The sequence below is a fragment of the Photinus pyralis genome, unplaced genomic scaffold (assembly GCF_008802855.1).
Source record: "Photinus pyralis isolate 1611_PpyrPB1 unplaced genomic scaffold, Ppyr1.3 Ppyr1.4_LG4, whole genome shotgun sequence".
Classification (NCBI taxonomy): domain Eukaryota; kingdom Metazoa; phylum Arthropoda; class Insecta; order Coleoptera; family Lampyridae; genus Photinus; species Photinus pyralis.
In genome coordinates, this window is record NW_022170511.1 from 6035282 (window position 1) to 6051124 (window position 15843).

General features: G+C 36.7%; 1 protein-coding gene across 1 annotated transcript; it reads right to left on the reverse strand.

Moving 5' to 3' along the window:
• Positions 1 to 14675: 14675 nt before the first annotated feature.
• Positions 14676 to 15583, reverse strand: LOC116168954 (muscle-specific protein 20). The gene is made up of 4 exons (XM_031484974.1): positions 15423 to 15583; positions 15162 to 15373; positions 14989 to 15109; positions 14676 to 14930 (listed from the first exon to the last, which is right to left on the reverse strand). The coding sequence occupies exons 1-4, from the start codon at positions 15450 to 15452 to the stop codon at positions 14739 to 14741; spliced, it is 555 nt and encodes a 184-aa protein (XP_031340834.1). The 5' UTR covers positions 15453 to 15583; the 3' UTR covers positions 14676 to 14738.
• Between the last annotated feature and the right edge of the window lie 260 nt (positions 15584 to 15843).

The window sequence follows — 15843 nt, forward strand, 5'->3', positions numbered from 1 at the left end:
TACTCATTTGTAAACGTAAATAATGAGTTCTTAAATTGATCTCGAAGAAATGTCTAAAATATATTATCCATGTAACAGAGACTTCGCATTAAATCTGGCCAATGAAATTACTAGATTACTAACTTGTAAAATTTTTACACGTCAGCTGTCAGTTTTACAGATCTGCTGTCAGTTTTACAAGTCAGTAGCGTTTAAAGATGACGTTTACCCGTTTGCGTTTTGTCTTGTTAATCAACGTTTACAACTGAGTAACAAATAAAATAATTAATGGGTCGCATCCCTCGCGGCATTTATTTATTTATTTATTATTCCTCTCTTGTTCTGGACCCTAAACAGGCTTGCGCCCAAATACGGAGTAACCCGCATAATGCTTTTTAGAGGTGCCTCTGCAGAAGGTCTTAAGTTGTTCTATACTACTCCGGTATTTACCTTACGAATTAGGAAAACGGCAGGAAAACCTAATTCGGAGTAGCCGGCAGAATGCTCGTCTAAGGTAATTCCCATCTCTGCCACAGATGAAAAATTCACCTCAACCCAGGTTCGAACACCCACCTCCGGATTTATAGTCCAACGCTCTACCACTGAACCATGAAGCCATTTTGAAAAAGGGGTGCAAATGGTTTTTATGGTTTATCTGACAAACTATTGGTCTCACAAAAGATGTATTCAAACATTTTTGAATAGACATAAAGTTCTCTACGATTTTGGTCCAGGAACTTTTAGTCGTAGAAGCAAAAATAACAAAGTTATAAACGAAAATTGATGACATTTTGTAAAAAAATTTTAATTGGTCGACATATTTTTATAGAGGGGGTTTCAAGGACAATTTTCATTACAAACTTTTTCAATTTTATTAGTGCTCCAGTATTAAACTATACATAAATATATTAATGATTTAGTGTAACTAATGTTCTAAATGACATAATTACTGTTTCCCTGGTCTTTTTGATGGACCAGGCATGCGGACCAGGTTTTCATTGATTTTCAATATTAAATAGTTGAGGGAAAACCGGAGAAGAAAGTGGCGTCATTGTCGGCGGTTCATCTTCAACATTATTTATCTTCAATTAATTTTGATATTTCCATTATGTTGCTGCAAGTCTCCCCCGAACAATGAAGGCACGCTGCAGAACACTTGAGACTTGCTTTCCGTCATCCACATATTGCTCCACATGGGCAGAAAATCAACTTCAGAAGCTCAGGGGGTGTTAGAGGTCTTGAGCTTTGTACTGGCATCAATATTTGTACATAATTTTTCCAGCCCCAGTCTTCAGGGTCATTGTAATTACCCAGCCACGATTGGACTTGATAGTAGACTTGGAAGCTGTGGCAGCAAGCAAAGCAGGATCGACTGTCAATGAGGAATAACGCTATTCCACTTGCTAACTCTGGATGTTTCTCCAGGGTTGTTAGAAATTTTTTTGCCAATGTTGTAAGCTGCTTAAAAAAGTTTGTAATAAAAATTATTCCTTGAAAATCCCTCTATAAAAATGATCTGAGGTCATTTTTTTTCTACAATGACCATTAAATATAAGTTATAAGGACCAATTGAAAATTGTTCAGAAAATTCAGAAAATGTTCATCAATTTTCGTTTTTATATCTTTATACTAACCCCCCCTTGTTATCTAAAAAATAAAATTTGGTCCTCTGACAATCGCAACCCCAAATGTAACTCTTCAATGGACTAATGTAGGAAAATTGAAATTATTTAGCATGGAAGGGTTTTCTGGACTCAAATGCCAACTTACGTAATCGCAGGTCTGTAGATTCATAATCCATTTTTCATATTATCAACATTACGATGCGCTAAATCACGTGACAAAGAAAAATAATGTGTACTCGGCTATGTACAAAATAAATTTTCTTCCAGAAATTATTACGAGCAGGTGGCTAGAGAATTGCTCACGTGTAAAAAGTTAGAATGTCGGCTGACAGAAATGTAACGGGGTAGTAAATTCACCACAATGTTCCACTTGGCAAAAATTTTATTTACTATGGCTTGCGAAAAATATCTCTCTTTAAAGTTATTGTCGGCGCATTATAAATAAAAATTATAAGATCGACAGCAATATACCACAAATTTTGACAGCAGCCAAATTGCTTTAAGCGTGACTCAGTTTTAAAGTAAGTACACTATACAGAATCATTTGCTAATTTAGGCTCCATCCACGCTGCATCCAGACTCCCCTGTAAACGTATGAATGTGTGGAACGTCCTGGATTTGGTTACCTTGTAGCAGGCGATTTCAGTTTGCGTAGGTATTAAACTTTTTTGTATCTAAAATTATACGTATGAGTTATATTACCTTGAGCCATCAAAAAACGTAACAGAGACCTACCAACGCTTATTGCCACTTTGGCATTCTTTTCATTTGGACGCGGTGCAAATCGTTACGGAGCCCAGGTGAATGTTATTTGGCCATTTTCAAACTTTTCCATCTATTTTTGTGCATTAATGCATTTGTAGACATTTCCGCATTCCCATAATTTGTGTCGGCGTGGTTTGGAGGTGTAATTTTACCCCTTTATTTCGATTTTATTTGCGAGAACGCTCGTAACATGAAAACGCCCAAAAATTACGTCAAGCACCGCTGCAAACGAATTTTCGGTGCATTATCGTCGGTTTTGGTATCGCAGGTCATTCACATCGGTAGCAAAAATAAATAAAAGCTTAATTTAATTCTAAGTATACACCTACTGTCTGCACATGTGGAAGATTTAGATAAAAACATGTTACTAATTAGTCTAAGTTTCATCATCGAATTGAGAATTTATCAGTGATAAGATTTAATACACCAAGGCATATTTTTCATTGACTTAGGTCTGTGTGTATTTTTCATATCGATTCATAATAGTATATTATATACCGCGGGACTGAAGTAGTACTTTTAATCCCGAAGGTAAAGTTTATGGCCCGACCGAAGGGAGGGCCATAATTTACCTGAGGGATTAAGACCACTACTTCAGTCGCAAGGTATATACGATATTTTTCGTACTTCCGAAACCGAAACACTTAGGTAATATGTATGGAGTTAGAGAACGCGTTCTTTCAAAAAATCGCTGCTTAACAAGTTATCATAGGAATGTTGCGTTGGTATGACAATCCCTATGCTATGGTAACAAAAATAATTTGGAAACTGTCATTGCTAGTGTCATAATTTTGGTGGTAGGTGACAAAGGTGTATTTGATATTGACAAAAAGCACCCAAAGTAGGTATAGAATTGATACCATCGAAATCCAAAAAACTATATGAGCAGCAGTACGATGCGTTTAAGAAGTAGTGCCGCATACAAAATGTGGAACAACCTACTGATATTTGCCTTGTAAGTAATTTCATCCTTCCGGGATTTTCGTCTAAATTTAATCCCGGCGGGACAAAAAGTGACACTTCAGTACTTGTCATAATGGAGTGAAGTTGTTACTTTAGTCCCGGAAGTACGAAAAAGTATTTAAAATCAAATAAATTTTCCCGATCTGCTATGCGTGTATTGAGGTCGTAAGGATAGATATCCTGTTGCACAATATACGAATTTCCCTTTACTTTCTAATCAAGAATGCCTGAATAGAAACCTTCAAAATAAGTTAACGGTTAGACGATAAGTACAAAAGTACAAAAGAAAATGTAAAGAAAAAAAGAGAAACAGAAAGAATACGAAGAGCATATTATTAGGGAAATAAAAACAGAGAGGGAGTTTTGGAAGGTGATAAACAGAGGAAAAAAGAAAAACAGAACAAATGGGAGAGAAATGGAAACAACATTCTATCAAGGTACTACTACTACTACTAAAGAGGGGCTTATGGAAGAGGTGGGAATCAATTAAGGAGACTGAAGAAGGGGAAAGGGGCAGGGAGAGTTGACATAGGAAATGACGCTTTGATTTTCAGTCAAGGAAAAGATGAGTAATCTACTGAACAAGATTTGGAAAGGAGGAGGATTGCCTGAATAATGGAAGGAAGGGTAGTAGTGCCGATTTTCAAAAGATGTGATAAAAACTGTACGGAAAATTATAGGGGAATCACGATAATGACGACGAAAAAGATGTTGGGGGAAACACAAATGGGCTTCAGAAAAGGGAGGGGGCCAATCGACTGCATATATGTATTTGTATTACACAGATTCGTGGAAAAAGAGTTTTAAGACAGGGTCAAAGTGGAGAGATCGAAGTGAGAAGAAGGAAAATATGGTCACTGGTACACGCGGACGACGCACTGATAATGGAAACAGAGGTAGAGCAAATGAAAAAAATTTGGGAAGGTTTGAGAGGTATTGAGAAAGGAAAGGTCGAAGAGGATGAGATTTGGGAAGGAGGGAAGAAGGAAAAGAGATATAGAATAGAAATGGATGGAGGAATGAATAGAGGAAGCAAGAGAATGCGCGGAAATTCGAGGAAAGGAGTGAAAGAGAAAGTGTACTAGTAAAACTAATGCTTCACAACCAGGATGTGGGAAAAAATACTGTCAAAAAATTGATATGGGATGGACTGAGGTTGAGAAGAAGAGAGGAATAGGAGAAAGGATAGAAAATGAGCTGGAAAAAAGGGACGTTGACGCACAAGTACAAGATAGAGAGTTCACGAGGAAACAGCAGTTACAAGGAAGTAATAAGGGAGTGGTTACCGAAATACTAATGGAAGGGAAGGAAAAATATTAAAATAATGGCGAGGTTCAGATGCGGAAATGAGGAGAGAGGTAAGAGAATTGTTGGAACTAATTGAAACTCAATTCGATTTGCTTATATAGAAAACGATCTTCTTTCTCGAAAGTTGTCGAACGTTCCAGAGTATTATTCTACAATGTTCTCGAAGAAATGCGCCATCTTTCCCGGAAAGATCGCGTCACATCCGCCTTCGTTCTTTATCGCCGATGACTAATCTTTCATGGCGCCTCCATGTATATCGGGATTTCTGGAATATTCGCTACAATATTATGTAACAAAGATCTAACATTACTTCGAACTATGAAATGGTGTGTACGGAAGCGAAGAAGAGACATAAAACTATTTTTATTAATTTACAGATCTAACTCTAAATGTACTTACACACTTATCTAGGAATTGTCTACGAAAGAGCTGCCGTATCTTTATCAGAAGTGACAAACGTATCACGAAATGTAGAGATTTTTCTGGGAAATTATAGATTTTTCAGAGTTTACACATCCCAGCTTCTAGGAATTTACAGTTGTAGGTATCTGGTAATTTACACGTCTATCTATTAATTTCTTCAGAGTCCTCCAGTTCCTTTGCAAAGCTCTAGAAAGACGTAAAAGGAATTAAAAATTGTTATAAGGGACTCCTTAGGTTCTTTCTAGACTTTTTAAGAGCCGTCTGAAGTCTGAACACTTTCTTAGAAAGCGCCGAAACGCTGACAGAGTCTAGAAAGCTCTGATCTGACACAAAAGTTCTGGAAAGTGCCTACATTGCTTTAGTAATGGTTCAAATAGCACACAAAGTCCTTTAAACTTTTCCGATGCTACCCTCAAAAGCCATAGAATGTCCCTAAAAAGTGAAAATCTTATCAGTCACCTAAAAAGCTTTGAGAACAATATATAAAATGCTCTCGGAGAGAGTGAGGATGCCCAGTAATAGCGATATAGAATTCTATAAAGGGCATGCAAAAAGCATATAAAATGACTTCAGACGCTTATGAAGGCTAAAAGGAAACTTATAGAAAAAGCTTACCTTACCTTAAATACTGTTGCGCGATTGAATTATTAATTAATAAAACCGCCGAGTGTTTTCTCATAACGATATATTTAATTTGAATGTTACATTACGAGTGTAAAATAACAACAACTTATGCCTAATTACACTGTCCTCCTGACTTTCCCCTACTACTCTACTACCCTGCTTCAAGGGCAGAGAAACCTGTTGGGACGCAACAAATACTGTAAAATGTCCTCTTATGACGTTCCCAGAAATTTTGAGTTTTTTGAAAGCATGAAGATTCTATAAAGGCTTGAAAATTGACTACAACTCATAAGTGTCTGTAAAGCTCTATATATGACGCCTAAAAGCTATGAAAATTGCATCGAAAGCTCTGGTTAGGTCTCAATTCTTAAAGGCATCTAAACGGCTCTTTCGGGACATTGGAAGATTTCCAAAATTTCGGAAGGCGTTATAAAGCAATAAGAAATGTCTTTAAGTGTTAGTTAATTTACGATTGCAGTAGAAACATGTTTAATGTTTTCCAGATCCTCTCGGTGCTTTCCAGAAAAATTAACAAGCATTTCAAGAACACCTGAAGGCTCTCAAGATCTTTCTATGTACTCCATTGAAGCAGGTAAGTCTGTAAAGATCCTACAGATCATAGGCGGTTTTCAAAAAAACAAAAAGTCCTAGAAGGTGTGGAAAGGCAATGCTATGGAATGCCTTAGATTAGAGGGCCTGCTAGTGTTTTCCTTGGTTTCTTAAGTGCAATAAGTTTCCGGGAAGCAGCTGCCACCGATAATCTATAACGCTTTTTTTAAATTTTTATATTACTTCAAGGCTTTTTATGTTCCCTTTAGTCATTTAGTGGTTAGGGGTGTGTCACGACGAGCTCGGGTCGATTATTGAATAGATTTCTGACAAGTAATAAATGAGTTCTTTTTAACCACAGTGTGACATAATAAGATGTGTACGAACTGATGTAATGTAAGAAGCAGAAGTTTAGTCTCAGTCTATCACACTTCCACTACTAGAGCCTTGTGACGCTTTCTTAGGGAAATTACGATCGCGCGCAATTGGTTGAAAACACAGGAAAAATCGAAATTTATAGGAGATAAATTGCAGAAGAAGAAAATTTCCGTGACTAATGGAAGTGTAATACACTGCCCCCATGCTTGCCGCTTTTTTTACGTTGCATCGACCATAAACTGCATTCACTTTGTGCTTATACTAAAAATAAGGGCTTGGTTTTAGCATTTATTTGTGTTTTGTTTTATTAACATTTGTTTCTTGATTATTGTATTTAATCGAATGTTCATTGTAACAATAGCCGCACAAATATTCGTTTTATCCCACCTCCTTATATTTTCCATGTTGATATAATCTCCAAATCTGACGTATTTTAACGATGTTAAAATTAGTCTGCGATCTCCTCTGTAAAATGCCGACATAAACGGCTCACTTAATCGTTCTACTTCGTCAGAGTTTGCCTTAGGTTACCTAACCTGTTACGAGACGTTATAATTGCAAGACCATGAGACACCAAATAAGCACCTTTTTGGTTTTTGGGCATGTTTAAAGCACACATCTTTCTCAGAAAACGAGTACAAGGTAAACTTTGAAAGAAAGACAGCACCCTTATTTGGGAAAATAGCGCAGGCGATAACGAGCGAGTTGGTAAAAAAAACATGCGCTGGCTAAGTATACCCTTGGTTTTTACTACACCATTTCCTTGTGTTAGGTTATTAGCGTTGAAAATTTTGCCCTGCCAAACATAAAAATACACATTATTCTTAAGAAGAGGTTTTATTGAAACATGGTGCCAAAATAGTGTAGGTAATTATACGGTTCATGTTCATGTTCAACCAATGACACGGTGTTCGAAATTAGAACCGTTAGTCTGTAAAACAAAAATACATCTATTTATTATCACTAATGTTTAGAACAAAACACTTGTTCATAATTTAAATTTGAGCATAATTGCGCATTGAATAACTCATATAGGGTGCCCAAGAAGTCTCTACAAGACATACACTGAACAAGTTTAATACGAGTTCAGTGGACTTTCTTCGTTTTAATTGGTAAAATAGAAATCTGGCTCGTATAAGCTCAAAGCTTTGGTATTTCCAGTTGAATGAACAGCGTGGTTCAAAGTGAAATTGGATCTGAAAATCGGTACGACTAATGTCTTTTCGATTATTGTAGTTAACATGACTCATGTGTTTAATGTAAAAATAAATGAAAAAGGTACTTGCCAATATCTTAATTTCCTAGGTTGTTGAGCTCAAGTAATACAACGATTTATTTACAGAACAATAGTTAAATATATGAATAAACCCGTCTTGAATTAGATTTGATGGTTTGCCATAAATAATACCAGCGCGTACTCTTACAGATTTGACAAGGATGCGTCGGTCTATACGTCACACTTTTAAAAGTGATGTTAGAACTTTTTAAAGTTCAGTGGGAAACCCCCAAATAGTGTCTGCCTTCATATTTGGTAACTTAATTATCGTCAAACAACGTTGATTCCATTATAATTCAGCGAGACGCCATTCCCAATAACTTGGAAAATGTCTCATGTGATCCTCTGTTTATAATAAAAATGCGCAATTCTTCGTTTATTCCATAATTTAAGTCGTGTTCTTCAATGTTAGCTTACTGAAGTTAAAATAATAGTATATTACATGGTTATTGCCCGAGCGGTAGTGTGCACTCCCCAACTCGTTATTTTTGGCCCTCTCTCGGATGATATACCTAAAAACTTAGATTGATTCCAGCATTCAACGGACCCTCTATTAACATAAGGCTAGTAAGCTATAAATGAGACGAGTCATTTTGATACGAGGAATTTAAAAATGGTATTATTTAAGGAAAGTTGTACGGGAATACATCGAAAATGTTCTGCTTGCTTATTTTGAGGAGAAACCGCAAGGGTTTCCACCCTCTTCGTTGTGGTCCTTATCATTAATGCTCAAGGTCACAATAATGGTCATGGTAATTATCGTCTATCAAACGTCAAAACGACGGACATAAACCGAAGATATCAAAAGTGCCCACAAGAGATCAAAATAGACAGATTTTGCAAAGATGCTCCAATAGTGTTCAAAGTAAATTTTTAATATTCCAGTAGGAACGCTGTTTATTAATTACAAAGATAACAAGTGTACTGGCCAATCGATTGGAAATAGTATATTAACAAAGTGTATAATAAAGTAAAGTATTTAAAGCAATGCAACAAACAAGTGCTCTAAAGACCAACATAAGGATTTCAATAGTATGCCTGCAATATAATTTGAAAACAAGGGAAATAAAATATAATCATATTGACGTTATACTGGAACACGTGTCTAATTTAGTGAGACGTTTGCTTATGACAGTCAGCGTCTCAGTAAATAAAATGACTTCATTAAAAAAGATAAAACATCGCCCATTCAGTGGTTTGTTGCAGAATCAGAAGAAAAGTTGCTATCTGAAAAATCCAAATGCAGCGTATTATAAAGAATATAACGAGTTGTTGGCGTGGATGGTTAGGAAGCATCTTCCAACAAAGTCTTAAATGCATCGTTAATGCTTTCTTTCCCGTATAATAGTATAACATTTATCAATAATTGATTTTGGCGAATTTCTTGTTCGTTAAATTGTCCCGCCGAATTACACTCGAGGTTTGTATTTAAACCGAGTAAATTTGTGTTGTTGGAATTCAAATCTGTTTCCTTTTAGCAATTGGACTCGAAATACTGCCAACCTAAAGATGCTCTACCTTCGGTGTTGCATTTATATTAGTTGATAGGCAGCAGATTTTCATTACCTAAACAACCCAAACGGTAAAATACAAACCTCTTGTGCGTGATTAATAACAGGCTGGTTTGGGTTCGACAAGACGGCTAGCTTTTCCTCTGTGAAAATTCTCAATAGAGGTAGCTAATAGTCTGCGCAGGTGTTAAACAACTTTCAAGTGTAGGAGTGGGAAAACGTACTAAATTTGTAGGACTATATTACCATTTTATTATACAAATTTTTACTAAAAATCCGCTAATCTATTAGAGCCTTTGGGATTAGCAAATCGTCTCTTAGGACTTTCAAGGATCAAGGAAGAAATTCGTGATTCAGTATTTAGACAACTTTTGAAATCTTGGGTGCCGAGTGCTGTAAGGATGCGTGGTATCTGTTGTGTTACTCTGGCAAATCATATCGCGTAAAAGTAAATCTTCAAAACGAAACATTGAGCAATTTGATGGAGGTATTTTCTGTGTGATATGGTGCACATGTTAAATTTCATAAGTTTTCTAATTATTCAATCATGAATTTTTCCATTTTTTGTTTGTATATCAACCATGCATATTTTAGGTTGTTGTTCAGCAAATTGATTGCTATTTTTAAATATTTTTATAAAAAAAACTTAGAACCCGACCTCTCTCATTGCGTTTGTTAGCGGAGGCTCGCACCCTGGCGAAACTTGTTCTTAGATAAAAGACATCATATGAATATGCTAACACTCGAACATGCACGAGTGAAGCCCTAACGAGACATAATCAAAAGTGCCAAAGCCAAAATATGGTACTGACTATGCCCAGTTTGAATTTCATGCAATTCGGTTCATGAATGGCCGAGATGACAAAAATTAACAAATTCCTCGTGTGAGATCGAATAATACAGGCCATTTGTGCTCAAACGGGCATCTAGCGGGAAGTTGTGGGGTAGTTTTGATTACTTTGATTCTATATGTTTTTTGGGGTGCTGAATCCGAATCTGAGGTTTGCCAACAAAATTTCTTGACGCAGCATTGAAAAAAACACAAAAGAAGTTGAAAAAGATATTTTTTTGGCAGTTTTGTGCTTACAACTTGAAAACTATCAACTATTCGAAAAAACTTTCCTATTCAAAATGAAAGTACATAAAATTTCCTACAGACCCCACTATTTAGTTTTTTTCCTCGATGAACCGTTCGGGCTCGAGCGCCAGTTGAAAATTGGGGTATTTCAGCTGTATCCGCAAATACTCATCTTTTATTATTATTTTATTATTATTCTGTGCAAATATAAATCGGTACTTTTCATTGTCTACCGGTCTCCTGAAAAGATTTTATAACTGTTCCGTCTGGTATAAAACTCTACCACTCCTTCACAGATGAGCCAAGGCCCATTACGTCACCGTGTACCTGCGTTTGCAGTCTGGAGACCCTCCTCCCATTCACATACATACACACCCTCACAAAGTTACACAGATGGACGGACGGACAGTCCAAAATCATGAACTCGCTTTTTGTCGCTGGTTAACATGTAAACAGAAAAGAAATAAATCGGGTTCAGTTGTTAGCAGACAAATTTAAGCTGGGGTAATTGCGTTACCCCACTCCGAGGAGTACGTGATTCTTCAGAACACCGGAGCAAGAGGGATAATGCCGTTGAATAGGAAATCAATATACCCCCTTTTGCCATTTGAATTTTTTGAATTAATAATGACCACAGCGCCAATTTCCCAAATTCAACAATAATTATCCAAACATGCTAAGGTAGGGTTTTGTGATTTCTTTATCTGGTTCGGAAGAGAGTGGGAATAGATTTAGATGGCACAGTATAAGTATTATATATTATAAATAATATAATAGTGTTGTTCGTTAGAAATTAACTTTTCATACAATTCTGGACTACAATAAACACTTTGAATGTTATAAGAATGAGAAAAAACCACCCTTACATATGAAATTCAAATAATAGTCGGTAAATGCAAGGAATTCACTTATTGACAACGGTTAATATTAATTTAGGGTTTTAGTGCGAAAAAACTATGTTTTGTGGAGATAGCCGAAATACGCCAATTTTCAACTGGCGCTTGAGCCCGAACGGTTTATCGAGGAAAAAAACTAAATAGTGGGATCTGTAGGAAATTTTATGTACTTTAATTTTGAATAGGAAGGTTATTTTCGAAAAGGTGATAGTTTTCAAGTTGTAAGCACAAAACTGCCAAAAAAATATCTTTTTCAACTTCTTTTGTATTTTTTTCAATGTTGCGTCATGAAATTTTGTTGGCAAACCTCAGATTCGGATTCAGCACCCCAAAAAACATATAGGATCAAAGAAATCAAAACTACCCCACAACTTTCCTGGTAAAAATACAATTTAACTGGATTACGAAGGGACTTCAGCGGATTTTTGTGTGGCAGACCAGTATTCTATTAGGCAGTTTTGACTCCACTATCAGTAGGATCTTGTAGCATCGCCATGTCACATGTAAAATTATATTTGACAATTTTTTATTATTTTATCAAATAAAAGAGATATGGAGGTGACTCTCCTCATCAACGGGTGTAGGCGGACTAATTAATTACGGTATCTCCTTGTCTCCATGGCATTGCGGAAACTTCCCAAAATTACGGTTTTCTACTAACGAAGCTCAAACAAATCGTTACTATACAGGGTGGTCCTTGCAAACGGCAAACTCCACGCAGAAATTCCTAGTGCTTCGTTACACTCGAACGCACTGTACGTTAGACAATTTCAAAGACACATCGACGATTTTAATGCCATGTTTTCTTTCAAATGGACTTTAAACAATTGTGAACCAGGCCGAGCTCGCCTTCAGTTGCCGAACGTTACGCGTGACGACCACAGAATATAGAAGCGTACCTTATATTCTGTGGTGTTACGCATGAGATGATTTTACTCCCGTCCAAATATATAGTGCATACCGAGCGAAAAGTAGTCGCTTCAAAAACATATTTCATTTGTTATTAAATCTCATTATTCAAATAATGGGTGTCCGAAAAGTTACTGTACAGTAACAAAAAACAGAACGTTTGATGTAGGTTTCATTTTATTAATATTTATAGTACAGATAATCGTCTTACTAATTTGCAGGGACTCCACACCACCATGCCCTAGATCTAAAAACTCTTTCTTCTGATATCGAAAGCCTTTCTTTTCGCATGGCGTTTGCAACACTACCTATTTCACTTGGTTACCAAGAGGGACATGTTCATCAGGAAATTGGACTACGAATTCTTGCTGTACGGTCTCCGTAAATTTACCACCATTACGGAACACGTGCTCAATCGACTACCTCGCACTTTTGTGCACATTAGTCTATAACTAAGTGAAGTAAATAAGAAACAGTGAGCTTGAATCTCACTTCCCTCGCTTGTCTGACTGACCCGGCCCATTGGAGAGGGAGTGTCTACCAATGCAATACAAACGTACCTAAACGCTCTTTGCAGCACAGCAACTTTTCGGACACCCCGTATTATTCTGTGTTGAACTTAAAATTATTTGTGTGATAAAATTGAGTATAATAAGGGGCCATTATAAAAAAGGTCCCAAAGATCAACATAACGCTGTTAGTTCCATCCTTTCATTTGTGAGCTGTGTGCTGAACAAAAATAAAGATGAAACGCAAATTTGAGACTTTGGGAGACGTAGCTTAAAAAAAAACATTTTTGGGCCATTGGTTTATTTGTAAAAAATATTTGTTCTGGTCTTCTATGAGCACTTATTTGTCACACCCATTATAGATATTTCAAGGGCCAAAAGCAGCAAATTTGCTAATTGTGATACCTATAACTGAAAGTGACGGTGTTCTGTCATTTGATTATATTACGGTGCTCAAATGTAAGACGCCATTTTACGTTTGAGGTGACTTCCGGAGTGAAGGACCCCCGAAAATTTCCCCAGTGTCTCATCTGCTCAGTTTGGCCGCAAGTTAAATAGAACGGGGAAGTTTTGAACTAAATTTATGCATTTAACCCTCATGACTACTTTTTGTAAAAAAAAAAGAAATTATTAAGCGGCAGAGCAAAGCGATGTAAGCTTTATTGGGGGATGGTATCCGTCTGTCCGTCCGTGAACTTCTCCCTTGTCGGGCATCTTTTGATGCCTCAGTTTAAATTATTTGCAGAACTTGCTCGGGTAATTTTTAAATAAATGAATGTTTTCACCGTATGCTCTTTTTCAACTTTGTAACTTTCGCTCTTCTTTTTACCTCTGGATTTTAGTTTCTTATTGCTGCCTATATTGGTGGTTTTATACGCTATAAGTACTCCTTCCATAGTACATTTCGTTTCACATTACAAAATTAGATCATTATGTAATGACAGTTATGTGAAATAGTAATTATTTGTGCTATTATTCATTATTATGATTATACGTTACCTCAAAATGCATTGATCATGACTTGATTTGAAAGGACTAAGCAAGTTTTTTGTGGATACTTTGTTCGTCCATCCGTTCCTAAAACTATACATTCTAATTTTTTACTGCAGAATTCGAAATTTTGAGAAAATACACCTTACATTAATGGCTCCGGTACGACAAACTGCACGTACTTTCATTTGTATAGGTGTTCAGCTGCTTTTTATTGCGAAAAGTGATACTGATGTGAAATTGTTCCAAAAACGCTTATCGTAATGTTTCGTTTTCCACAAAACACCTCTGTCTTCCCTCCACCTATCATTGCTTACGACAACTTTTTTACTACAGTCCGAAAAGTTGGTGTCACCGACTGGACAATAAAGGAAACTAAGGAAATGAGCAAATTATGCATTTTACGAATAACAGAATAGATCAGAGAAAATCGTTTTAATTTAAAGAAAACTGTTTTCAATTCATTCTTAGATTCAAAACAAGATTACCGTAATACAGCGCCTCGTAGAACGGCGACGCTCAATAGGACGCTTGCACGACGGCGTTTAGCGTCGTAGTCGCTTCATATCAATCCCCTTTAGATGGCGTTACTAACCAGCAATTCCTATCGGAATAATATCGAAGATACGCGTATGTAAAAATTTTTGGACTATGAAAATTAAACGTAAGCAATATTCAAAAATGCGTCACTATACAGACTTTATATGGCGGTGGTTAGTTAACAGTTTCGAATATGAAATATACAGCTATCCAAACTTGAGCGCGAGCTATTTTTAAACGCCTTTCTTACACGTTTTTGGAAATCCTTAAAATACTTGATTTTGCGTGAGCGACCCATATTCCACGCCCCAAATATTTTGGCACGCTCACACATTCCTAAGAAATGCGCAACTACTTGGAAAATTTAATTAAATACATAAAAATAATACTTTATACATTTTGGTTAAAAATAAATTTACTTTCCAAGCAAGATTTTACGTCCAGCGCCGATGTTTTGGCCGGCTTGGGTTGCGCCTTTGTTGGATCCGGCTTGTAGACCAATAATTGTTTGTCCGGCCTTTAATTGTTCATCAGTGAAGTCGCGTACATTTTCATCGGATGGTTTAGGTCCCAAATATGGTCCCTTCCATTCGGAGTGTTTGTAGGTCTGCAAATAATTAATTAGGGCAGGTGTTTCGTTGACGCTCCAGTTAGCGGTGCCGTACCTGTCTGCCAAGAGCGAAAATGGTATTTGTCACTTGACCGATATCTTTCTTTTCGTATAAGTCTACGGTTTGGAATACATCGACATCATTTACGCCATAAGTTTTTAGTGCGGCTTGGAAGCTATAAAAGGAGATGTTACGCTGAGGAATGTTTGAAAGCGCTCAACACTTACTTGTTGATGTTTTCCATGAACTTGAATTGTCCACCGCTGGTGTTGATCTTGGCAACGGATCCAGGTGCCAATTTGTTGATGAGTTGACAGAGAACAGTTCCGTCGCGGAGGACATCTTCGTACAATTGCCCTGCGGGGAATTTGGCTCCAAGAACGGTCTCAATCCATTCTTGCGCTTCTTTGTCTTGTTCTGGGTTGCGTTTTGCGGCAATCTGCACTTTTTTACCTTAGCAAGACTAATTAAAGTAAACGTAAACTTACTTTAGCGCGAACTTGGCGTTCCAACGACATTGTGATATCTGTCCTTTACAAATTTGCGTGCCGGACTATTAAAAACTGAACTTTTCCAAATATTGGGACGCTTATATAGAGAGCATCGTTTATAATAAATTTACCTCTCCCTTCCAACACCACGTCACGACGCAACAACCCCACGCATTTAACATTTTAGATACCGTATTTAGGTTATTATTCATTTACAGCTTTTTGTTCTAGAAAAAATGTAAAGGGATACATATATAAGTAGGTAACTTTTACGTAAACAATTTAATTCTGCACATGCCTACCTCATTTATTTACTAAACTTGACGCGAGAGCGATGCCAGTGGCTAGCCAAGCATCTGAGTAAGTAAGTATATAAAACTATGAATACCTTCATATGATGTTCATAAGGACAAAGAAG